Genomic DNA, 27394 nt, shown 5'->3' with positions numbered 1-27394 from the left:
TTTCTTTGTCAATACCTAGAGTGGGACAAAAATTCAATATGGCCATTGCCATATGGCTTGATCGACTTCTTTTCCCTGCCAGGTCGTTAGACAAAAAGGAAACTATCATAAACATAAGCATTCGCTTTCTAAAATTTCATATTATCGAAACAAAGGAGAGGGAGGGAACGCGCGCTATATATATATTATACGTCTATATATTATATGATACATACCAAAAATTTTTCCAAGGATTATACGAATCACATGTTTTCTATTATGTAGAAATAATTTCAATAAGAAGAAAATATTTAATCAAACGTTTGTTCGCAAATTAATTTGTAATAAATTTGATAGAATTTGTATGAAATGTATATTTAGTACACAAGTAAAATATATCTCCCAATAACTAATTATAAGTAATTTTAAAGTATAATAAAGACTTGAACAAAATAAAGAAAATTTCATATATAATTATCCAGATAATCATCAATAATCATTATCAAAAAATAAAACTTACTATATTGACTCAATATATCAATAAACAATATAAAATAAAACCATTATAACCATTTATAATTTTATATTTCTTGAATTACGCCATGTGATTGCTTAGAAAAGAATAGCATTATACGAAATTGACTCAAATAGTGGTTGATAATTTATTAATCATGTAATTTTCAGATTTATATCAGTCAGATATTTTATTGTTCAACAAAATATAACAACCGACATAGTAGCTTCAAATTAGTTGAATAGATTAAGATAATATGTGGTATACAATGTATACATATTAGACAAAATATTAAAATTTTTTTAACAAAAGCCTAATACAATTATGAAAACAAAGTCTACATTAATACACTATAATATTATTACAATGCTGATTAATAGCCAAATAATTACGAAGCCGTACTGACACAGACTATAACTTGTTTTAAAATAACATTTATCAGTTAGATCGTTTCAACATCTTATTGTAAAGAATAATTTCCCCAACTAAATTTATATAATATTCTTTTACATCATCGAAGTACATGTATTTAATGAAAAAATCGAATGTCTATAACGTAGTTTTTAATAAAAAGACATTGACAACATATATAAACAACTTATTAAATATATAGAACATGTAACTTATCCGTTAATATACATACGTAGTATAAAGCAGGTACGATTAACTTAAATCAGCTATTTATCGATATGTCGGGGCAATTATTTACAATTACATAATATGGCGAAATTAGTTTAATTAGGCAGGGCGATTTAATTACGCATAAGAAATAACTTCGCAAGTATAATTATGTTTATATAACATAATTATATTATGTAACGTAAGGCCCTGTAATAGCTCGCTAAATTCTAAGCTTATTACTTTATAGTGCAAATCACAATTTAACTGATTCTGCTTCGCAAAGGATAATTGAACGCAGTGAGAGAATTGATTATTTATAATTCATAAAGGATATTGATTTGTGAAACACACAATTACAATCTTTCAGCGCAACAAATAAACGAATCACAACTTAATTAGCTTCAACGAGCTGACATTACTCGTCGCGTGTTTCTCTGCTTTGGTATTCCTTTGCATACTGTGCTCTTGCACTTCTGTAAGTGGAATAATTATACTATTTAATTAATTCGGCAGAAAATGCGCCGGTGTATATATATATATATTATATTCCTTATTTTTTCTAAATATTTTATAAAAGTACAAAACATATACGTTTTAGGCAATTAAGCATTTTACGTGTTAGGCGATACAAGTTGTATTAGATATTAATTAAATACTAAAGTGTATCAATAAATTTCAGAATCGGCTAAAATAAGATTTGTAAGTTGATTACTGATTATTATATCTAAATAAAAAGAAAGAAGGAAGTAAGTACATTTTAAAAAATTTGGAATACAAATGTGTTAATAGACATAATCATATAATTATATAATTTTATCAAAATGTCAGCTTATAATAACGCAAAATTCATTTATCGAGTTTAATATACTAGTTATACTAGTAATATACTACTTTAGATATAATAGCAATTCTTATAAACATTCGAGATATTAAATCTAATATATAAAAAAAATTTAGCCGATTCTGTGTGATTGTTACGATGTATAAGTGTCTGATTTTGCGTGCTCGTCGCAAAATATGACAGTGCATTATAAGAATATATTAGTATAGAGCAATGACCAAAGTTGAAAGCCGAAGAGGATTGAATGTCAAGAAAACTACGTTATTAATAATTAAAATTTACAACTTAGCATGATTATAAGAATTTTGTAAAATTCGTACAATTATTTAAAGAAAAATACTGTAGTAATATTGCAAAAAGAAACTTGATCGAGAAAAAAATTTATCGATCTTTTTTAAGGCGTGATACATTTATATAGACGATTATCTACCTGAGACTTTAATTGCACTTTTGTTTTTTTTATTGCACGTACAAGGGCACAATGTTTGAGCTTAAATGGATATTTATTCAAATCACTATTTTATTATTATTATTATTATTATAATGATTACATCATGATGTGACATAGTTCTAAAAATAAAATTTGGTCATTGCGTTCTTAACATTATTATTACCGAGTGCAACACACTTTCTAGACTTTGTCGAAGAATTTCCAGATATAGACGTTAATTATGTTAGTACCTGAAGAGAAGTGATTCAAAAGATGGAAGCACATATAATATATATTCGTTGATAAATATTGAATAATCAAAGTATCCCGAGTTATGGAATTATACAATCTTGGATATAAAACTTTGATTATTCATAATCACACTGCCATCTTCAAAAACCAGCAGCGTATCAGCGAGGATATATTTCGACACGCTTTTCAAACACCTGGCACAATGTACAATAAAAATAGTGTGATTCGTGTGCGCTCTTACACCGTGACCTACAAATAACGCGTACATACATGCGTGACAAATATATGCACGTGACACAATTGAAGATGTATAGTAAATACGAGGATAAAAGAGGTATCGCATTGTGTAAACTGGCGTGAACGATACCGGTGAGAGATTCGGCCTGCAAAGATACCTCGCAAATAGCATACATGAATATCGGAATGTGCATGAGAACAACCGCAAGCTCTTGAGACGATCCGCGGCGTCTTTCTTCCCTCATCTCTTTCGGGTCGTCGAGCGTAGTGCTGGAAAAAAGGAATGTATCGTGCGCGAAAACCACGTGAATTGCCTTCTTATTACGGTAATACACGAGCTGCCACGTTTCGTCGCATCATTTAACACGCCGAGTGATCGACGTGTTCATCAGAGTTGAGAATATCGAGTGCTCTTATATGGTATGTACGCGGCAAGATGCGATAGCTGAGTGCCGGAAACCACGATATCAATTTCGCATGTGCGCCACGCGTGCGAGCAGCCCGAGGGGTCGCGTGATCGCATGATTAGGCACTACGTGCTCTTAGGCCAGCGACCGACGTGAGAGGCTTGGCTCCAACGGCGGGCTGCGATACTTGGCCCGAATGTGCAGGAAGCTGTCGTGCTTGGTGCCACGGGCGGGAGGCGGCGTGCTCTCGCGGTTAAGAACCCTCACCTGACAGGGGTCGTGCCTCGCCAGGAAATGTTCCAGGGTATCCCATCCGCCGCCCACTCTCACCATCATGTGTCTCCCCTTGAGAAGCTGCGAACACGTCAGCGTCGTGGTCGTTAACGGCAGGTTTATAGGATCACCGCGACGTGTTATGAATAAAGAAAGAGAAGAGAGAGATTTTCGGGCTACAGTTCTTAAATAACGAGAGGCTACTCGAGAAGAAGTAAAATTCGCCTTGAATAAAAATAGTTTATAAATTGTTATATTGTTGTTATAGTAATTTCTCGATTTTTTCAGTAATTTTTTAATATTATAAAATTATGATTTATATTTATAAAATGTCAAAAGATATATACGTACTCTGATGAAGACGTTACGTCCCGCGATGTGATAGCGACCTTCGCCGACTTTGCGCACTTTCAATTTGGAGCATTTTCCTGATGGGCATTGACAGAGTCTCTGGATGGCCTCGGTAGCTCTTCGCACCTGTAGACGAAAAGAAAAAAAAGAGAAGCATGCGATACCGAAGATACTGAATTTAAAATGAAGAGATACAGAGTATATTTAGACGATCGTTTCTGTTCATCAGGCCTTCGTTGTAAGGACGAAGAACGATTGATCATGTCACGCGAGATAAATCGCTTCGACGTGTCATCGAGGAGTAAAAAGAGTCAAAGATACGTAGTGGAACTTCCGCTGCTAGGCATGAAGGTATTTGACACGCGTGCATGGAAAACGTGTGCATGGAGAACTATGCGAGAAACCTTCCTTCAACTGTGCATTTTTTCCTCTCGCACGATAATAATTATAATGCAGCGCGATACGAGAGTATAACAACTCGTAGAACCAAGATTTTCTCAACGACACGCACGAGATACGCGAGCATATAAGTGAAACAACGTGCGAGGACGTTAGAGAAGTAACATTAACATTAATAAGGAAGATATAAATTATTCAATTTTACCTGCGTGCATTTTCCTTCGTGAAGGAAGCATCATCTCGTATAATATATCGCATTAATCTTTGAATATCGGAATTTTATTTCCGAGGAAAAAATTAATATTATTCATTCGTGAGGTACTCTTATTGAAAACTATTATAGATATAATAAACGCGATACGTAGAGTCCCGATGATAAGATAATATCGAATAGAGAAAACAGAGAGAGTTGTAGCTTGAAACTTAAAATTCTCAAAGTGTCTGCCATTGAAACTTCCATGTGAAAGTAGAACATTTTGCTTATGATACCTTGCGATCGAGCTCTGTTATCGGGCCAGTGTGCTCCGGTGGCTCGGCCGGCGAAGGTGACGGCGAACTCGACGGCGATGGAACTTCGTCCGGATCCTCGGCGCTGCCGCGGGACCAGTCGTCCTCGGTTGTGTCACTCGGCACGCCATCGCTTCCAGTCGGACCATTGTCGCTAACGGACCTTCGCATTTCAGGTTCGTGCGTGGCACCGGTCACGGGATCCAACCATCGCGTGGCCGTCGTCGCGACTTCGGACGCCGAGCTGGAAGACATTACGATCCACAATAAAAAAAAAACTCTCAAATGCTTCCACAGAATATTCAAATTGTCCCATAATATAGGCAATAAATTCAAGAATATCTTTTTATGTTTTATTTATAAAAATCGCAATGATTGGTTCATTAATCGCACATGATTTGAGAGTTAGAGAAAAATCAAATAAAAATATAAACGATAAGAGATAGTATATTTTATAGACAGATTTTGTAAAAAAAACGACGATAGTTGAAATGTCATTTGTAAAAAATAAATCGCAATTATAGCCATCTATGAAATATAATGAGATGATGATATGATGAGATTATATATATCAAAATTAATTTTATTAAATTGTTTAAATAGAATTTATCTTTCCAATATGGAAGAAACAATTCAATAGAATGAATATTAATTCTGATTATTCAGTCAAGCATAATGTGGCAACTTTTATCGCAACTTTTGACGTTGGTATCATAAAATATTTTGCATGCTATAAAATTCAGCCACTCCTATGGAATTGCATTACGGCGAATCCGTCTTCTCCTCACACCTCGCAAAATTGCCCAGACAGTGGTGTTAACATGACGAAGAAATCTATTATCGTAAACGAACGGAATATATATCTCGAAGTATTGGACGTCATTTCAAATGCGGTGCGCGTAAGCGAAACAGAAATTATGCGAACGAATAACTTATACATGCTGTAACGGTTAAGTTTCGGTTTCTCATCGCTTTGTCGACCGTTACCGTTGTACGCAACATGTTGAAGATACGTGATGGGATCGGTTGCGAGATTGTCGGATTACATACTAGAATGATCAAGCAATGATATTCGAAAATTTCAGCTATATATGGGCTTGAAATATACAATTTATTTACCTGCTGTGTTTGATCTTCTCCGGCGGTCTGGGCGTAGCGGTCGGTGACGGTGATTGAAGTTGCCAAGAGAGGCTGCTGTGAGATATACCGCTGTCAGACAAACAGTGAAGATCCCTTTCTTGCTCCGCCGCGATTTCCCTCTCGAGTTGCACGAGTCCAGGTGGTTCTAGAGAATATTTAGCCGCCAGTCGTGCGACTTCCAATAAACATAGCACTACATTCCGTGGTTGACCGTGTAAAACTGTAAAAAGATTAGTATAAAATGACAATATTTAACATATATCCTTATTAATTATTTATTATTATATTCAAGTCACCGCAATAATACAATAAGATGCATGAGCTTTCGTTTCAAAGGCGACCTTCTTGCTATGCTATTTATTGATTACACTATTATGTCATTTATGCAATTGCATTGTTTTCGATGACAATTAAAGCTGATCGAGTGAGAAAGCGTTCTGATCTTCAAAGAAGCGTGAATCCGTTCCACTTTCCTCAAAATCGCGCGCAATCAACGCGGCGATTACTCTCGCTTCACGATCGCTCCGGATTTGCATACCTCTGGATCATAATTTATGCGACATGCACGTCCACCGCAGGATTGCGCGAGTCGATTACAGTGTTTTTCCTAATTACCACCCATCAACTTAAAAGCGAGTACGCGTTTAAATTGTGTCTCGTTGAAAGTTGCTCGATAAAATGAACAGCGACACGCGGCGATGAGTCTCTACTTAATTCGCATGCATTAAAATTAATTGTGCCGAACTTTACCGAGATCGTCACTTTCGAAGAGGAGATTCTCGTGGACGCCCAGCCGCCGACAGAATTGTATAAAGTTCTCCATATTGTCGCGGGAAAAGAAGCTGCGACGTGCGGCATTTTCCCAGCAACGGCCACGTATTACTGGTACCGACTGCAACAATAGTTTCTCCATGTTTTTTTTTGCAAAATAGAAAGAGTTTAGAATTTTTATTGTATCGAAACATATTTTCTCCAATCACAAATTCTGACGATACAGATTTTTAGGAATAATTTAATATTATTGCATATAAAATAATATCGAAGAAAGAAGTTTTGTTTATGACGAATACATTTTGCGTTTTGATGCAAAAAGATAATTACTGAAAAATATATGTGCTCGGAAAAATATTGGTCTATAAAATTATGAGCGTATGACTAGTAATATACTTACTCCTTTAGCTCGTCCAGCTTCTATCGCGGATCTCGCTTTTTCCTGGATAACCCTTGCCAGTCGACAGACAATCACGCCATTATCGAGCACATCGAAGAAATTGTCACCCGTTATATAATCCACATCTGAAATTCGAAAATTGCAGAATTAAGTCTGTTTCTTTCTCTTCCTCTTGTCACATCTGTAATAATCCAGACACGCACATTCACGATAATATAACTCTCGACATAAACTACACGAGTAGCTTTCAATGACACACTCAAGTGGCTCAATAAAGTGATACATTATAACGAGAAGAATTATCCATCGTTCAATCTTATTCAGTCTCTATCAAACTGCACTTGCAAATTATTATATTTTACGTTTTATTTATTTTCTTAATCGTTATAATTATAATGCGCTACTTATAATATTTTGTATTTTATAATTATATTTTATAATAACAGTAAACAAGTTTTTATAGTAAAATTCATAAAACTAGAATTACATCGATAGTCGACAATTTTTTGGAAATTTGCAAAAAACAATCATTCGATACAATCGATAAGCTACATAATTGTAGTATTATTATAGTAAGTGTAATGATGTGCAATGATGATTCGTTCAGATTCTATATATCAGATATCGATCAGCCAGCCGGTTTAATCGGTCGAAGAGAGGCCTGTTTAAAGAAACAAATTTACCTCGAATAATCGTGCAATAAATCAATAGCATGCAATCCTCAAGGACGACGCGTTTAAAATCAGCGATCGCAACTGAGACAAAACGACTGAGAAAACAATGAGACAACGGCTTAAGCTGACTCATCTTTTGCAAGATTCTGATCTCGACTTTCATCACGTCCCACGATTTCCGAAAAAAGGTGATACTTTGAAAGCGCATCAAGAATGTCGATCTGACACGGCGGGTCAAGCGAAAAGCAGTCAGGTCCCGATTCTCTCACGATAGATCGAATCATGCGTAACTGTAAAATCATTTTAGTTTCGTTCACTGCCGTGTGTAGATATTAGCAGATCAAGGACACACGTTCCACTTTTCCAAATAATAAGACTTTCCAATATTCATTTGAAATGGAAAGAGATGAGATATTCTGACAGATATTTAATGAAAAAATTCTCTGACTTTCTCTGGGAATGAACCAACTGATTTTTTTTGCTCCAGAACAAATTCTAACAAAGATTCTTATTCACCTTTAAATTAGATAAATTATTCAATTTTTTCTACACAACTCTATTTTTAGCCTCTTTATTTAACATTGATTACGTGTATCAATCCATTGGTGCTCATGATGATTAGTTACTATTAACTATCGTCCTTATAACTTGTCTCTTCTCCTCATACATGTCATACATCTTACAAAACAGATTTTAACAAGAGAATTTTCATCTATTCTAGAAAATTATTTAATTTTCTCTACGAGGCGTGCGCTTCTATTTCTATTCTTCTATTCTTCGGTTTTAACATGTTCGTTAATCATATATACATTAATCCGAGCCTATGCTATCTATTACAATCTGCGTTATCATCTCTAGTGTGCATTCATTATTCTTTAGTAGTTGATGCATGAATGCAGCCACACACATAAATGATAAAGTAAGCATATGTGCGCGCCGATTTACGTTCACCATCAACCGTTATCTATTATCAACTCCTGTTTCGATCCGTTATCTTCTGTCTTCAGGGTATAAATGATTGTAGTAACATTACGATCGTTGTGATCTGATTATATATCTATCATGCATGAGATATTGATTACATATCTATCATACTGAAGATACTAGAGCAATTGAATTTCACCGGTTATAAAGCAGGACTCGAATTATAAGCAAATCATTCCTTTCGCAAAATACTCCGTAGTTTTTTCTTCTTCTCGTGTCACGTGTATCTACGTGATTTATTTTTATTACTCATCATTCATAATTTGAAATTTTTTAGCTTGAAACGTGAATGTATTATAGAAAATTACAAGCAAAAGTTCATCAAAACAGAACATATCAGAGAAACGCTTTTTTATAACTAGAAAAAAATTTTTTTATAATTATAGAGATTTAGTATACAAACGAATAATAATTGTGCAATATTAAGAATAATATTTAAACTATGCAGTGTTATACTTTTAAAAAAATACTTATGTTCTATATATATATGATATAATTCATAATGCCCGACTTTAAAGGCACTTTAGAGTCGATTCACACTATCGCTCCGCTCACAATTCAATCACGGTCCGATCAAATATTTTTTCATTGTTTCTATTCATCGTTTATGAATTCGCATTATGGGCTATCGGACCTGAGCATTATCCATAGTATAAATACATACATTTATAAACAATGGAAAAATATTTGATCGGACCGTGATCGGACCGTGAGTGGATCGATAGTGTGAATCGACTCTTAATTAACCTGAATATCTCTCTCAATCTTTGGTTTCTCTTCCAATATAGAATCACCGATCGATAAACGGATCTAAGGAAAACTCGCAGGGTCACCGCGACACGATTTCATAGACATCTATATAGATATAGAGCGGGCACGATGGGAAATAGGAACTAGGTTGGGCCCCGACGTAGCGATAGTGTTTCGTAGATATAAATGGTAATGAGAACCCGCAAGCGCAGACTCGTGACTCGATCTGGTAACAACAATAGGGTTGGCACCAAGAGCATGACGAAAAGAACGCGGGTCCGTGGCACAGAATCCATCACGTGGCACCACGTGCATCGGGATTGCCAATAAGTCATAGGAATAGGGGATCGATATCTCGATTCTCCGTAAAAATAAAGTAATTTGATAAGTATAAAATAATTTAAAAAGATTAATTATGAAATATCTTTTTTTTAATAATATTTTTACCAATTTTTAAATCTCAGATCTTAAGAATTGATTCTCCATAATTGAAAAGATATACGCATCCTTTTCTCTCTCTTTTTCTGTTTTATATAATTATTTAAAAATTATTTAAAATATCAGAAATAATTGATATGGAAGATACCGCGTAAAATTGTTCTTTTTTTTTATTTATGTAGTCTATCCAGACTACATACGATCATACATAAAATCCTTTATCAAATTATTTTTTCATAGATTTTTAAATGAATTATTTTCGCTGGGCAGAAGGTGACTTTTACTGGTTAAAAATTATTGATTGAGCAGACTCGGACTCTCGAGCACGTGCATGGATGCGCGAAGAGTTCCCGCCGTGCGAGAACTCGGTCACCCGGAACTACGTAAAGCGACCATGTTCCCCGTCACCGGGCTGAGATACATGTCTGTAGCATTATGTCGTTACCTGTCTGCGATGCAAGTTTAGAACATCGTTTTCCAAAGCGTCGCCCAAACGGATCTGAGGTCAATATCCGTAAGAATCGTATGCAATACGTGAATTCGCATATGGGATCGAGGAAACGATTTCGCGGCGAATTGCTCGCGATATCTCGTTGTCAAAGAAACTCCCCTCGAATATCTAAACGTAAAAGTTATGATCAAATGTAGCTTCGACAATATCTCGGATGTACTTATATATCGCGGAGAATTGCTCGTTTGTTTCGCGTTACAGGATAATAAACTCTATACATACAATAGGCAGATCGTTGTGCTCTCAATATGAGACAGTTTCTTCGATATTGTAACAAGAGCTATCCAAGGCTCGTTAGTCTCTCCATCGATTTACATTTTCCATTGTTATTTGCATTATTTTCGTGCGATAATATAAAGTGCGAATTGAGAATCCTCTCAAAGTACAAGATCGTGAGTTAAGAGCTGAGTCTTTGTAAAAAGTCGAAGATTAAAATTTGAGAATTAAAAATTAAAAGTTGATAAAGCTCGCAAGTGTATATATACATATATATATATATTTTTTTTAAATAAGTTTATTATATACATTAGAATTATTTTTTAATAATTTTAAGTCAATTATAATCGCCTTACGGTTCTTTTCTATTTTAAACTTTACAGCCTTCCTCAGATCGTATCGACCATGATTTTCCGGCACATCGATTTGCGATGATAGTTACACGGTATTGATCGGCACAGTTATCGATCATTGGGTTTCGAGCGAGTATAATAAGGTATGTTGCATCTCTGGCTCGAATAAAGATATACGGTTCAACCTCTGCTCAGGTTGCGCATAAATTTCGCGACGAGTTTATAACCGACGCGGCGAAAGGAAGGACTTCCTTCGACTTTTATTAGTACTGACGTCCGCCCTTCATCCTCACACGATTGCTTAACACTTGAGGCTTCACGTAATTATTGTGCACCGTGACCCGTATTTTCGTTAAATCCTTGATGACACTGTCGTTTTATTTTAATAGCGAACTGACTTCTTTTAAGGGCAATACTTTCGCATTTATTTTCTAATTGTTCTCGAAGAACGATTACACCGAAACACACGTATCTATTCCGTTCACTCGTGTCATAGGGCGAGCTAAGCGAGGGTATAACGGACATTTTTTAACTATTTGCTACGCAATATAGCGGCGGCAAGATAAAACGGCACGAAGCTCGATCACGATTTGCTCGGAAGCGTGCCGCTCAAACGGTGCATATCGCAATCCGGATCCCACGATAAATCCGACCGAGTCCACAACCGTGAACGCGATCACCTCTACGTCGTTCATATCGACGGAATAATCGGCAACGATAAATTAGCGCGATGCGATCCAGAGGTTTCGCTTTCTGATTTACGGCTGGTTGAACATCCGCAGCGCGTGCCACGGCAATATTTCCGCGCTTTAAAAGACGTCTCACATCGACGATCGTTGTTGTCCGTGCGGATGCGCAAATGTATTAGGAAGGCATACGCCCATTATGCGTAATGCGGCTTTGGGTGCCCCGTGATGAAGGGAGTAGAGAAGAAGTGGCAAGAAAGGAAGAGGGGTGCCCGGCTAGCTTCCGGTTGAGTCACAGAGGCTTTGCAACTGTCAAGAGCCGCAGGGCGCGCGTGGGTAACGAAAGACTCTCGTTTTATTTTTTTCACGTCGCCAATCATACTTTGGCAACCTTTGAATGTCAATGAGAAGCTTCAATGAAAGAAGTTTCTCTCTCTCTCTCTTCATTTTATATAAATTCCTTAGAAAGAACTCGTCTGATATGTAGCTATAGGAATGTAAATTATAAATTATAATAACATTATATCGAGCATTCAATCTTACTTTGATTTATATCAAATATTTACACCAAATATATCAAATATTAATATACATGTAAAATGCTTATAATGTATATTCAATATACATTATAAGTAAAATATTTATATCAAATATATACAAAATACGCGAGTAATCATATATATATATATATATATATATATATATGATCAATCATATATTAGTTATATTTTAAAGTTAAACAATTATTTTCTACACATATATCGCTTATTTTAAATTCTGATCTTCCTAGAGTTTAAAAAAAAAAAAATTTGCGCGAGCAAATCTGTTCGGCAAACAAACTCAAATGAGCAAACACCTTAAGAACGATCAAGCAAATTTCAACCTTTCCCACCGTCTTTGGAAACTCATTAAATGTCTTTTTTCTTTTACGATCTCACGCCTCGTTAAAAGTATCTTTTCAAAACTACGCTTCTTATTGGATACAATACCGCACGTAAATGATTTAGCAATAAAAACATATTAAATTTTTTTTCGTTAACGATATTCATAAAAAGAAAGCAAAACGTTTTAGGACCCAATTTTCAGCTGTCTAATTTGTACACTTAAAGTGCAAATAATCGATATTGTCGCAGATTATACATATGAATATATACATAAATTCATACTTTGGTAAAGGGAAAGTTCTCTCGAGTGAACTCTAAAATTATATACCAGCTAAAGAAAAGGAAAACAATTTGCAAAATTACACCGCATACATTATGTGCACACATTACATTCGCATAATATGTGTGAAGGAATATGGTTTCTTCGCGCATCTTTGATGTATAATAAAATCTCTTGTCTTTAAATATCATTAATATTCATATTCGTGTTCAAGTGAATAAATGAATTCAATTTTTTCATTGTCATCCAACATTTAAAAGAAAATGTCTGGAAAATCTTAAAACATTTAATACATCAGCTTTGTATTTACCAAACTAAAATTATATTATAAAAACGATACACGTATCATTTGACATTAATTTAATATTATTGAGCATCTCTGACAATCTCTGTCAAAGTCGATGTATTTTAAGCGACATAATGTAAGCGAATCTCGTAAATCATACTCGTGTATCACCTTGTTCTTTTGTGGCTAATTATACGTACACGTTGGATGTTCGTTTACGTATCATTCGTTTTTCCTGCATCTCACTCGTGTCGCAATCTCTCAGGGTGGTCCACATTTTGGAGTTGGATTATTCGAGGCTGCGTGAAAGACCACACTCGTTTTCGCACATTCCCTTTGCCAAACTATATCAGCGGTGTACTTTATATACAGTTTATATATATTTTCTTTGATCATTCATATGCTTAATTGCATACACGAAACAATGTGCAATCAGGGGCGAAAGTATTGCAACCGCAAGTGAATCAAATTATGTAGAAACGAATCCAATAAATGCTTTTATTATTAATTTTCGTTCACGATACAATTTAATTACATACGATCTAACAATATTAATATTTTATCCTCTTTATCCATGGCATGTTCTAATATCAAAACTAATTTTCGCGAGAGATATACGTGACAATTTTCAATATTATTCGTCAAAAGTGTAAAGTCAGAGTTGAGAATCGATGGTAGTTCAGTGAAAAGCCTGCGTCGCGAATATTTGTTACGTGAAACACCGCGTAGCGTCGAAATTGCTACTTTCTGCGACGTTCAGTACACCGTAGCAGTTCTATTTTACGCATCAACTCGTATTCGTACCGTATTAGGAAACTAGCAGTTCAGAAAGGCGGTCATATGCACGCCTAGAATTAGATAGCCATCGGACGATTTCCAGTTCCTCGTAGAAAAAGAATCACGGACTACTGCTCTTTTCGTCATTCAACTTTTTTTTTGTTGTGCTTGCATTTAATAATTAAAGGTTCTTAAAGCATTGGCAGATAAACTACCTTTAAATACAAATAAATATTTAAAAAAATATGATGCCATATATTTGTGCAATATTACACTTACTATTTGATAACTCATAAAATCATAGAATATATTAATATAAATGTATGATGATATAAAATGCATTATTACAATAACGATAAAAATGATTAATTTTAATTTCAAATTGAAGCGACTAACAAGTTTCAGTCATGAATAGTACGAAACGGTAAAATTGAAGAACCATCTATCAATAATTCCTTGATTAGATAGTTTCGGATGGAAACTTTTACAGCATTAACCTTGTAGATTCGTTTCGGGAATCCAATTAGTGCGATCTTCATATGTAATTTAAGTTGTGGAAATTTCACCTATTTTAAATTCCTCAAATTTAGTATCGATAAAATATGTTTTCCTGAAAGAAATATGTCACAATTTTTATGCGGCTTGTTACTTTAGATACCCGTAACACAATGAAATAAATTAATTGCTTATCAATCTCAGCTCTTCCTTTTACAGTTATTTTTTAAATCATTATGTAGTCATCCTTCATATGGCTTGTCAAATGGATTAGAGTAATGAAATTTTTTGTAAAATAATATACTGTTATTTGGCACCGTCCTTGAAAATTTTTGTCTCGTCAATATAAGCTTCGCTAAATTTTAAGCATATGGCATACACATTTTTGTAAGGCCGTTTGATCAACACGCGATGAGATATAAAACGAAATATTATGAATATCCTTTCCCACGTCGCGCCAGATGCTAACTTTCGTGTGGTTATTACATATCAAAGTGTAAGGCATGCACATGCACGCCACATCCTGTGGTATAACATAGGCCGGTTCTTTTTAAAATGACTTTACATCAGCAACGTGAAAAAAGGTGGATGGCCAAGAACAGCGCGAAAGTACAATCGTTACACGACATTACGCCACGTTGATTTCTTTTTGCACCTTACCACCTACGTGGCATTCATGATCGAGTTAAATGGAAAAAGTAGCAAGATTAGAATTCTAATACGCTTTATGTGACGTTCTCTCGTGTACTCAATTTAATTTTTTTAAATATTGAGAACGTAAATAAATTTTTGAAATATGCGAAAAAATTTATTTAAATTCTTTCGAAAAAATATATATAATAGATAAGAAAGAATAAATACATACAATAGAATAAATATATAAAAAAAATTAATATATTACTTTTAAATATGCGTTTTAATTTTTGATATATTCAAATAAATATTTGATAATAAATATTTGAAATTCCCGAAATACTTATCAGTTTTCTCAAATAATGATTAAATGCAAAAATAAAACTCTTGATAACTTTGCATGAAAATAATATTTTAAAGATAACACGCAATACATTGTCCTGTCACAACAAAGTTTGCATGATACGGACATCGAAACGCAAATGCGAAATTAATTAGAAAGAAGCAATTGATGTCAAGTTTAATTTTGCATTCTATTGAAAAAGTCGATATAATACTCTGACTCATGCTCTGATTTCGGCCTGCAAGTTCGCATGCTATAGATTCGCAAAAGCTATTCGCTTTCCTCATAAATCAGCGAAACTAATATCTAATGGTTATCGAAATTTCTCACGAAACGATGCTCGCCGACCTTGACGATGTCACGAGCTCATTCAAGTAAAAGTTTCTTGCTGATCGATATTGATCTCGCAGAAATATGCTCTATCTATAATAAAACGACGTATGTACTCACTTAACGTCTTGTTTATCCAATCGGCCAGATCTTCCTGAAGCGGTATCAGCTGACGACTTTGCGCCGAGTGCAGTCGCTCGTGATAGAACTCGAACTCTTCCTCTTCCGGCGAGGGTCGCGGCACATCGGCACGATTGAAAACAGAAACCGAGGACGGGCCCCAGCTACTGCGATAACGAATGTGCTGCGAGGACGGGAATCGGTTGGCGTACGACATCATGGAGTCTGTCCTGTAGAAGGTCCTGGCGTTGCACGTCGGATCCTTCGACGTTTCTCTCCTCACTCTATCCGGGTCCTCTTCCAGGACCCACTTCACTCTCTTCGACAGTTCCTAGCTTATTTAAGAGCGACTTCGTGCAGGAACGTACGCCTCGCGATCAAGTGGCGCCTGAGAAACGAGAAGAGATTATCGTTATCACAAGTTGGAGTCGCTTTCGAAAACTAGACATCCGAGAAAGCTAGTAGAAGGTTAGGTGAGAATGCGATGATAAGATGTAATACAAGACTCTTCTTGGAAGAAAAAAGAAAAATTGAGATACACAAATGATAAACACGCTTCACATTTATGCGTGCATGAATTCTCTACGATTTCTCTGGGAAGCCATAACGATGAGATTTCATTTCCTTTGACTAAGGGCTCTTCTTTAAGTGTCTGCTATCCTCAGAGTTATAAATTTAAGATTCAAGATAGCTTGAAAAATATCGCTTTAAACGCTTTAAAGATATATATACTTTATAGCAGTCATGAAAATATAACGTATGATCAAGCGATTATGTGTAAAAATAAAACTAAATCAAAAAGATAAATAATATAATTATACATAATGAGAAAAATTGTCTTATAATCCATTATTAGTTAGAAAATTATATTATTTTACAAGGATAAAGTCTGCATATGTAATGATTTGTAATATTTATTGTTACTATCACGTGCTTCGATTCTATGAAGGAGCTATATAATAAAATGTAAAAATCAAGTAGTTAAAGAATAAAAAAAAATCTGAATACTGAATATGAACTATCATCTGTATTAAAAGATACAATGAAGTGGATACCATTTTGGATTCTGTAAAATATTAGCACATAGCATCTTTTGAATGGGGCTAATATTATTTTCCGCTTCCAAAGGAACATATCACCTCGAAACGTAGAATGATTAGCAACTCACGCACCAATAATTAATTAGGTGCCTTTCCATGTTTTTGCAATGAGAAAAAACATTTTTTTTAATGATATGGTAATATCTCCAATTACTGTATACATTTGCGCGATTTGTGTTTTATATTAAAATTAATATATTAAAGTATGACACATACATATGTTAAAGTTAAAATCTATACATTCAACTATGTATATTTAAATATTTTAAACGACAAGAACAAGAGATCGAGGATCATAATTATTAATCGCGTCATCAATGTCAAAATGCTAATGTAAGAGATATGCATCAGCATCTCTCGTATTCGTAAGAAAACAAATCACTGCCCAACATGATGTTCACGGACAAATCTACGAACGTCCTTCGATATATCTTGAGCTATCTCTATCCTGTTACCGTAACGTAATGCATTACCACCATTGAAATATGTACGCGTTTCTTAGATTCGTGGGTATTAAGAGCAATTCACTCGAGGAGAGACGACTTTCTTATCGAAATTTCTAGCGAGACGAAATGACAAGTTTGCGAAACCGGTGAAACTCAGCGTGCAATCGACAGATGAGATTGTCACTGCGCTTGATGCTTGTAATCAGCATGTGGCACGTGGGCGCGAAATATCTTCTCAAATACGTCACAGTAGACATCCTCATAAATCGCGAACACACGCTGATCGATAAATCAATCCTTTGGATTTTTCTATTAATGGTATTTTCATTATAGTTATGTCAAATAAAACGGATGCTAAACAATTCTTTTTAAGATCTCAACAAAGCTTCTATTAATTTCTGACATAAACATTATATCTATCTTAACATTATAAGATTGCTATAATAATATAACAATCGTTTATTATATATTTATTACATATTTTAATATTTAAAATCTTTTCAAGAATTAAAACTTAAATAATTAGCGCTGCTTTATATATTATAAATAACTATGACAATGTGATAAATCAAAGAGAAAATGTATATCAATAACTTTTAATAAACCAATCGATATTCGATCGATATGAGGTTGTAAATTACGCAAGACAATGTTTCTCAAGTAGCAACTCAATATATTTACTATAATCACTACAATTACATCCGCTTTCGAAAGGAGAAGCTGAAAATATATACGAATCTATTTAACGTCTCAAGCTAAAATCTTTATTAGCGTCTTTCGAGTGGATCGATTTATTGTGTCAGTCAGATTTACGTAATCTTTCGCAAAAAAAACGGACAGAGAAAGAACCCTTGCGTAAAGATTCCTATATACGGTATACAACATGACGAGCTCAAAGACCACTAATATAGCGGTATGCGTTACAGACTTTGAGCATCTCGAGTTCCTTAAGTCGAACGCTGTTTATACGCACCAGCCAACAAGAAAACGCAACGTACACATGGTTATCCTTGACTAAAGATTTGTCTACCCATATAGGTAACAAGCCCGCTGCCAAATCTGGACAAGTTTATTTTCCTGAAGCGTGCCTTTAAGCACATAGTACATACTAATTTCGTTGATTATAAGATCTATCGAATGATTTAAAACTTCTCCACTTCCCGGTTTCATTGATGCTCTCAAAGACATCATTCATGAAGCCAGCAATTGCAATTATTAGTATACGATTAAACGAATGATTTAGTCAACTTGCAAGATATTTTGCAATGGTATGTTAATATAAAAATAAAAATAAAAATAAAAATGTATGTAAATACATATAATGTTAAGTATTTTATTATTATTTTATAGTAAATATATAACATTGCAGATAGAGATATATAATAGTAATTTAATTGCGCTCTAAAATTAATCGATCAGATTAATAAGAGCCTTTCATCATCGCTTAAAAAACTAAATGATAGAGACTGATGCGTGGATACTATTAATCAAGCTCTTATTTTTCTCTGGATACGTAACGCTCGCCTACAGGATGACATAACTTCATCATTTTATACGTTTCTGACCTTTGCATTAATTTGTGAACACAGTTGTATTGATCTCTCGACGTATCCAACAGTTTGAAATAATTACATACTTATCGCAGACATAACGTTATTTTACACCTACCTCGAAAATTACCATATCAATTTCAAGGAGCAACTGTCGATAGTGTTTTTCATTTTGATAAAAATAATACACGCAAATGATATACGAACAATATGTAACGCTCTGTAGAGTTTATTTTAATAAAAAAAATATCATTCAATTTATAGACCGCGACTTTAAGAATTGATTGACAAGATTATTTTAATTGACGTATGTTGCACATAATTTGAGAAAATATTTATGAATACACTCTCAGTTAGCATTTCAAAGTTTGCCACCAGTTAAGTATATCTTGCTGCATTGCTATGATATAAAAATCTTCATTAAAAAAAATACGGTCTATTTCACGTTAAATTAATACACGAGACTGTACATTTTGTATTAATTTCCACAAGTTTTCAAAAATTTGTCTCATTTTTTGATCGCAGCTATCAAATCGATAACACGAGTGGGAGCCATCGGAATGAGAAAATGCAGTCGTACGTGAAAGGAAGTTAATAAAATAATAATGAACTGCGACATGGTCCATTACCCGATCTGGAAAAAATCGAATTGACGCATTATGCGTCGAAGTACGTGCCCGAAGTCAACGACCGTCGACAACAATCGAGTTTAATCGGAGGATGAGCGGCGAATTGGATCGCCATTAGAGACCTCACATACATATAACCGCGCTAGATTAACTGTGTGGCAAAAGCTGGCGTCCATCAACGCGCGTCCGGCTCGCGAGCGCGTGGGCGTTTGCTCATTACGAGAAGACACGTGTAACACACTGACATCGCGTGACAATCTCTCGACGATGATCCTCGACAGATCTCATGGACAATTTCGAATAATATTTCAAACAGTTTATCTGTCTGCCATGCGTCAATGATATTAGTGTTATATCCGTTTGTTTATTCGTTTTTGATTATCGATATTAATCACCAATGCCTCATTTACGATCGTTAGTTTAATGATCTGTCAAGGCATTGATTAACAACAGAAGTCATTCAATTATCTTTAATTACTGTATAAAAGCTAATTTCTTATCATTAATATTTCATCATACGTGAACATTATGATAATTATTTTTTAAATGAATACTTAATTATTTTCTGATCGCGTTAGTAAGCTACAGTTCCGACATAATTTACGCGAAATTTGCACAGAAAGAGAGAAAGATTTGCTAGGTCAGCTCTGGCGCGTTTCTCTAGTCGTTTTACTTTTTGCACATGGCTCAATGCTGCGTGTAGGTGATCGTTACGCGCGAGAACGTACTGTCATAAAATGTTCCTTAAAAGGAGCCGATAAAGTCGCGGTCACTAGCATCATAAAGAGAAAAAGCAACATCAGTTGTGTTGGTCAGATTACAGAAATTTCATATATATATGCAGATATACACATATATATATATATATATATATATTTTTTTTTTCCTTTAATTAAAAACCTTAAAATAAATAATAAATTATTATATGTATAACGTAAACGAACTTTCGATATTATATTATATTTAATTACACATGACATGTAGAATATATACCTATTCTTATCAATGCGTGCTTCCATATATTAGATTATATATGTCATACATAGGTTTTCACTTAATGAAAATCGATGTCCAATGTCTCACATACGTATTCTGTCAATTATTTCTATTGAATATCGAACCTAACAGATTCCAAATGTTTTATATGAGTATGTGCAGCGTCTACAAAATTATTCATTAGTAATCGCAATTGTACGCACAACTGTTACTCTTTTCCTATCAGATAGAAAGTAACTTTATGGAACTGCTTGCACTGGTTCTAATTAAAGATTCTTCGTTACGAGAAAATATTGAATAGATGTTTTTAAAATTAGCATAGTGAATGTCATCGAATGCAGCGGACCGCGTCAATATCTTGACCATTTCCTTTCGAACTTTCGAATATAGATAGTTTCAAAAATTTCTTGTACAATTTATAGGAATTTCCCTGCATTTGTCTCGTTAACGATAATCTCACAAGATCTTTCGTAAATGTCATATTTATATTAACGATTTCCTAAACACATTTAACACGAGAAAGGAATTTTTAATATCTCATAACATATATATTTAGATCCATTAACAAACATTTTATTGAAAGAAATTGACGGTATTTTATCGCATCAAAATTATGAATCCATAAAATTCATAAAAATCCATAAAATAATTAGTCAAAAATGATCATACTGGAGGAACTTTTCGTTTCAATAGCAATCGTAGGAAAGAGATGAAAAGGATGTATAAAAATATAGTCGGCAGTGCATCGCGAGTTAATTAAAGCGCACAAACAGAGCGTGCCCGTCCAATTACGGTTCTCGAAGAATATATGTCTATGGCTGGTTTGTCCAACGCACTTAAAAAGTACTGTCGCGAGTTGAGTTTCATTCGTTTGCCCTACAAAGTCAATTAAAGAATGCCGAGAGACAACAGATTTCCCTCTGTACGAAAGATGCGGGAAAACAAATGTAAGCTAGAATAAGTCCAGCATGTGGGTCACACAGCTTTGCGATGAAATAAACGAGAAAGCCTTCGATCGATAAGAGAGTCAAATTCATACGCAACCGTACAACCGTAACGTCGGCTTTCACTGCCTTTAATCATAATTACACGCATATATTTGCACACACGTGGCACTTAACGAATGATGAATGTGTCATACGGTTACAGGGAATGGATTTTATATTTTGAAGAAAGATTAATGAAGCATCTTTCTTTTTACACACGTCTCAGACATGTGTCGATCGTAACCGATATTCGTATGTATGAAATAGATTCATCGATTTTCATTTAAAAATATCATCAAAAGCTTCATTCACAGTTAGCATATAATATTTTACTGATTAAATGCCTATACAGAACGTTTTATGAAATTGATCGACGACGTTATGATGAATGTTTACTTGATAATTTTTATTCTTAAAAAATTAAAAATAAGAACAAGTTTTCTATAAGTTTACGGTAAAAATTTGAATTCATTAATGAATTTATAAGAGAAGATACGAGTTGATATGTCAGTTTCCATGTTCTTAAAAATTATAAAAAAAATAAAAGCAGGTTTTCTAAAAATTTACAATGAGCATATCACATTAGATCTTTTTAATTCAGAGTCAAATACTCTTTTATATTAATTAATTTGTAACCAAAAATATAAAAGAATATTTGACTCTGAATCGAGAAGTTCTAGTGTGACATCGTAAACTTCTAGAAAAAATTTCTAGAGCTTTTTTTGTAATTTTTAAAGACATGAAAACTAGCATATCTATATATCTGTATATATTTTCTTCAATTCGTACCTCTTATCAGAGGATGGTGACCTCTCTATATTTACATGTCTGCAATGCGTCCTTTTATAAGTCCTGCAAATATATTGGAAATCGACAGTTTACGCTGTTTCCAAACAGGTTTAGATTAGAGGGGTCCTCTTGACAAGAGCCACACTCTCTTAGTGATCGTCATTGCTTTCCGAGAGGTATAGCAATCGAATAAGTTCGATGTTTGCTGCATTTGAACTTTGGTCCTTCGACATAGAGCAAACATAACTTTCTATACCACGATCGTACATTAACTCGGCAATTTACTTATTTGTTTAATTACGACGACACGTCAGAATAAATGTCATCAAGCCTAGGAAACGGATGGCGATAAAATATTTTACGCTCCAATTATTGCACTAATAAAGAACAGTTGTTTTGCGCTTTTACGATTGTGCGAACGGGAAGTTACCTCTTACGAGCGCGTATTTCTAGAGGCGGGGCTCTTGGTGATCCCTTTCAACGCGTTTCCGAGAGCGGCAATCCACATAGATTAAAAGAAACGATTCCCTCGAGACGCGGTAATGCGCCGTTAGCGGTAATAAGATTGAGGTAATAAGTGATCGTTTTGGAGCGTGACCATCGCGCGTAGGAGTGTTTGTACATATGTGCGTCGCATGCATGACGTTCCACAGGTAATAAAATCACGCGCGCGCGAGCCGCGTCGAGAGAGGCGAGATAGACGCGTGCGATGCACCGGAGGTTCTCCGCAAACGAAATTCGACGTATGTTCCGCCGTCGGCGCGAAAGTTTGCGGATTAGCATAAGCAGACGCGATAACGGGAAGTCTTCAACGCCATGCATTTCCGGCGAGAGAAAGCCACGCGAGGGGATGCCGCGCGCGCTCTTGTTTTCGCTTTACTTCTCGCATCAGTCACGTGGAATCATGAATAAGATAGCGATGATGATCGCGATAGCGCGGAAATCTCGCCGAATCATTCGATTGCCGCGTGTTTATTTCCGTTCGCGATTAAAATATTCGACAGCGATAGCGCCTGGTATAAATCAGCTGATGACTAATCGACTGAATCGATAATAATAATAATTTGCCTTTGAATAAAAATTTCAGCATCAGGAGATAGATATTAATATTATTAGAGCACCGTAAGCATTAATACCGAAGCCGGTAAAAAGACTAATACGAAGCACCACGTAGTTTAAACTAAGTATGCTTCGTAAGTATGCTTCTAACGTATACGTTTGCGTGATATATAATTACATATCATAAAAAAATGCATTTCATACATTTGATTAAAAATATATTTATTTTTAATCAAAATAAAACATATTTTTACAAACTAGGTCACGACGATCTATAGCAATGCGATGCAATTCATTAAATGCACCGTATGCGATTTAATGTTAGTAAAACCGCTGATGCACTTTAATGCTCACATGGTACATCTCTTCCGGGAAATGATTTTAAAATTGTACACGCAAATGAAAATACATCTGGCACGATTCGCTCCTTCGATATTATCGTCGTTGATATCATTACAGGTTTCGCACTTCGTAATATTATTACCAGCTGTTACAGGAGATAATGACCGTACTTAATACGTTTTAACGGGCTCGTGGCAATAAGCGGCTCATAAATAAAGAAAACGAGGCCTGAGGAAAACTTCCTTCTTCACTTATGAACAATTGAAAATAAAAGATCTTTCTACAAGTCGAACTTTAGACAATCTTGAAAACAAATGTTTTTTGAACCGTGATTTTTTCAAATTATCATAGTGATTATCTAATTCGGCGATAGATTATCAAACATTTATCACTGTCGTTTTTAGATATCTAATTTTTCTCCAAGTCATACATACGTCGCACGCACTTTAAGGGCAAGCTTAATTGCGGCAAAGATGACAAAGAAGAGTCGCATTGTATATATACACACGAAGTATAATAGCAGATATACTCTCGTCTACATCTGGCTAATGAGTTTCGTGGAGGCAGGCTGTTGCCTGACGCCTTAGAAATTCTTTAATGACTTTATATCGCAATATGTGCACATTGAGACATGTCATTTAAGCTTCGTTTTGCGAGAGAGCCCACCAATTGTCCGTCAAAATGTCAAGAGAAAGAAGAACAACTACATCAAAGAGAATATCAATAAAACCGTATCAATAAAAAAAGAGATCGTCATGAAATTTTTATCGCAATTGTAAGGATTTTAAAAGGATGCAGAATTTAGAAAACGCCTTCTTCATAATTGGTGATCATAGAAAAATGATAATTTATATATGTTTATATTTTATAATAATTTATATTTTTATTTTAATATCTCGACATACATTAAAAGTTGCAAAAAATTATTTATTATTATAAATTTTTTAAATTTAACACTTAAGAATTAAAAATATACATATAAAAAAAAATCTTGATTTTAATTAATTTTGATTTTAGAGATAGCCTTTTATAAGGATTTAATTGCCTTGTTACAAGTTCCTTAATAATTAATTGCCAAGGTAGTTAATAATGAAAATGAAGAAGTTAAGAAAGAGATAAATCACAGTCTTCAATTTTGATTGAGGAAAAAAATTCACGATAGAGTCTATAATCGAGAGAAAGTGTACAATGTCTAAGAACTTGGCATGCTTTTTCAACTACATGTTTCGAATAGTGTCTCATGTCATTGAATATTATTTCCACTTTTATTATGAAAGTGATAAACTGGCTGCGAAGAATAATGAACTTTACTATATTCGAAGTAATTAACTCTCTAAAGGAACATAAGGAAGTACCAAACAATACACATACTAGTTACTAAAATACATGACTTGTCACTTTCTCAAATTAATAAGAATAAACAAATAGTTCCCGATTCTTAAATATACTTCTAAAATTAAAAAAAATATGACAAAAATGTGACGATTATGTAATATATTTCACAAACAATTTAATTTCGCAATATATTTAAAATTATTATACATCATGTTGCAATAAGTCCACGCTTGTTATGCTTACAGAGACAGAAATGCGAATGTTTGTAAAAGCGATAATTAAAATTCATTATATGATTTTATTATTCATCAACTTCTGCTACTTATCAATCGTTTTCGCAGAATCGAGAGATACTTAATTCCCCGCAACGTGCAGAGATACAAATATTGATTCGATTACGAAACCAAGATATATATAGAATGATACAACGTACAACGAATTAATATCTTAATTTATGTATCAAGTTATTGATACGTAAATTAAATATAATAGCCACGCATAAATCGCAGAAACATTGCTAGGAATTATTTCCGAATTAACTTCAAGATGACATACTGCCTCTCAATAACATTGAATAGTACACATGTCGAAGTTTACTTGTAGTAATATACAAAGTACGAAAGAAATGCTCCAATAATATAAGCAACAATCTAAGATTTTTATTTAAACTTAAATTAGCTCTTTTTCTCGAAAGATACATCTTTTCCAATATTCAATAATTCATATCTGTTAATAATTTATATAATTCTACTTTATCGTAGAATGTTAAAAATCTTTCATATTTTTATACACAATTGTTTGTGCGAGAATCTACTCTTGACGCGAATGCCTTTTTAAAAACGTTATCATTATTCTTGCTAACAAGTCTCGCTTATCATGTGCATAAGTTCTACGTGTACCGTCTAATGTCAATAAACAGATCGCGAGTCGCAAATAACACTACCAAAATTTCACAATTTCTGCGAAAATAGCAGGTCGCTTACCTGAGGAACACTCGTGAGGAACATTGCTCATCGGCGTCGTTTGTTCGCGAATTCACTGCTCCGAATTCTTTCTCATTCACTTGATAATCGAGCACCTTGTGCTCCGATCCGTACACGCTGAGCATCCGATCACGACTGCAGCCCTTCAATGCCGGCGCTTCAAGAGAGCGAACTCGTGAACGAGAAAGACGGAGAGGGAGATATCGTCGGCAGAGATCTCTGCCCCTACCTCGTCGCGCTCGGAAAGCAATTCTGACAACCGCTATTGTACGCACAGGACTCGCACGAAAACGCAAGACGGATCAGGCTGGCTAGAAATACTTTATCCTTAAAATAAGAGAATCGCTTGAACCCCTACTGTATTTTATACCTGAAATATTGGATTACAGTAGCATAGCTCGAATTTTTGGGAGCTGAGCATTGTCCGTAGCTATTTTTTGAATTATTTTTTTAGTTTTAAAACTAATGGTTCGAGAAATCTTGTGTAACAAAAATCTATCTCAAAAGAACTTTTTCACTTAAAAATTAAAATTAACAAACTTTCGATATTTTGTTCGATAATTTTAAAAATAATAATTAAGCAAAAAAGATTAAATAGAAAATTAATTAAAGCAAATATTAATAAATGATTAAGAACAAAAAATATGAGAGAGAATTTAAAGGAGTCCAGATTAGCTAGAAATGTTATAATAAGCTGCCGCTATCTTAGCTTATTTGATATCGCGGCAACTACGTCTCAAGTATCTTCTCGAAGTGCAGAGTAATATTGATACTCGTAGCACTTTATTCTACGAGATAATAACAAAAGTATTATAATAACGAATATTGGAAACCAGAGAGGATGTAAAGTACGTGCGATTACTCACGCTACAGTGAGTCCCTTTCGAAGGGTAGTGACACGCCGGTGGCTAACGACGCGTCGAGTGTATCAATCGGCATCGCGAATCCTCCGGGACTGCCAATTCTCCCTCGTCAGTTTTATCTTGTCTCACGCCGTTCCTCGTTGCCTCCCTCGCCGACAGATACCCACGTGCGTGCCGTCACCGACCCGGCAACCGCGAACCGTAAATATACCCGGTGCGCGTCTCGAGCCAAGCGCATCGGAGCACTGCGTGCGCGCACAGAGCGCAGACGCATTCGATGCGTGCATTCCGCTCTCTCCCCGGAATTCCCCTCGGGTTCCCTCGTCGCGCAAACGGCGACCCCCACCGCGCCCATTCATCCCCGTGCATTCACGATCGCGACGAAAAGCGACGACGCCCCGACCCGCGAGGAGAGAAATTCCTCCCGACGCGCG

The 27394-nt window shown here is 34.9% G+C and overlaps 1 protein-coding gene across 3 annotated transcripts; it reads right to left on the bottom strand.

The window, feature by feature from the left end:
* Nucleotides 1–1057: 1057 nt before the first annotated feature.
* LOC105254446 (growth arrest-specific protein 2) lies at nt 1058–27194 on the bottom strand. Of its 3 annotated transcripts, XM_011263124.3 has the most exons (10): nt 26964–27194; nt 26098–26424; nt 15883–16270; nt 7123–7247; nt 6702–6843; nt 5931–6171; nt 4794–5055; nt 3906–4031; nt 3549–3635; nt 1058–1587 (listed from the first exon to the last, which is right to left on the bottom strand). In XM_011263124.3, the coding sequence occupies exons 3-10, from the start codon at nt 16100–16102 to the stop codon at nt 1516–1518; spliced, it is 1275 nt and encodes a 424-aa protein (XP_011261426.1). In that variant the 5' UTR covers nt 16103–16270; nt 26098–26424; nt 26964–27194; the 3' UTR covers nt 1058–1515. The 3 variants fall into 3 exon arrangements, with proteins under 3 accessions (XP_011261426.1, XP_019884076.1, XP_011261425.1); XM_020028517.2 differs by lacking the exon at nt 1058–1587 and having other exon boundaries at nt 2329–3635; nt 26964–27193; XM_011263123.3 differs by lacking the exons at nt 1058–1587; nt 26098–26424 and having other exon boundaries at nt 2329–3635; nt 26964–27193.
* Nucleotides 27195–27394: the final 200 nt, after the last annotated feature.

The sequence above is a fragment of the Camponotus floridanus genome, unplaced genomic scaffold, assembly GCF_003227725.1.
Source record: "Camponotus floridanus strain SB8 unplaced genomic scaffold, Cflo_v7.5 scaffold46, whole genome shotgun sequence".
NCBI classification, from domain to species: Eukaryota; Metazoa; Arthropoda; class Insecta; order Hymenoptera; family Formicidae; genus Camponotus; species Camponotus floridanus.
Note: the sequence above shows the minus strand (reverse complement) of the source record. Positions and strands in the feature narration are given on the sequence as shown.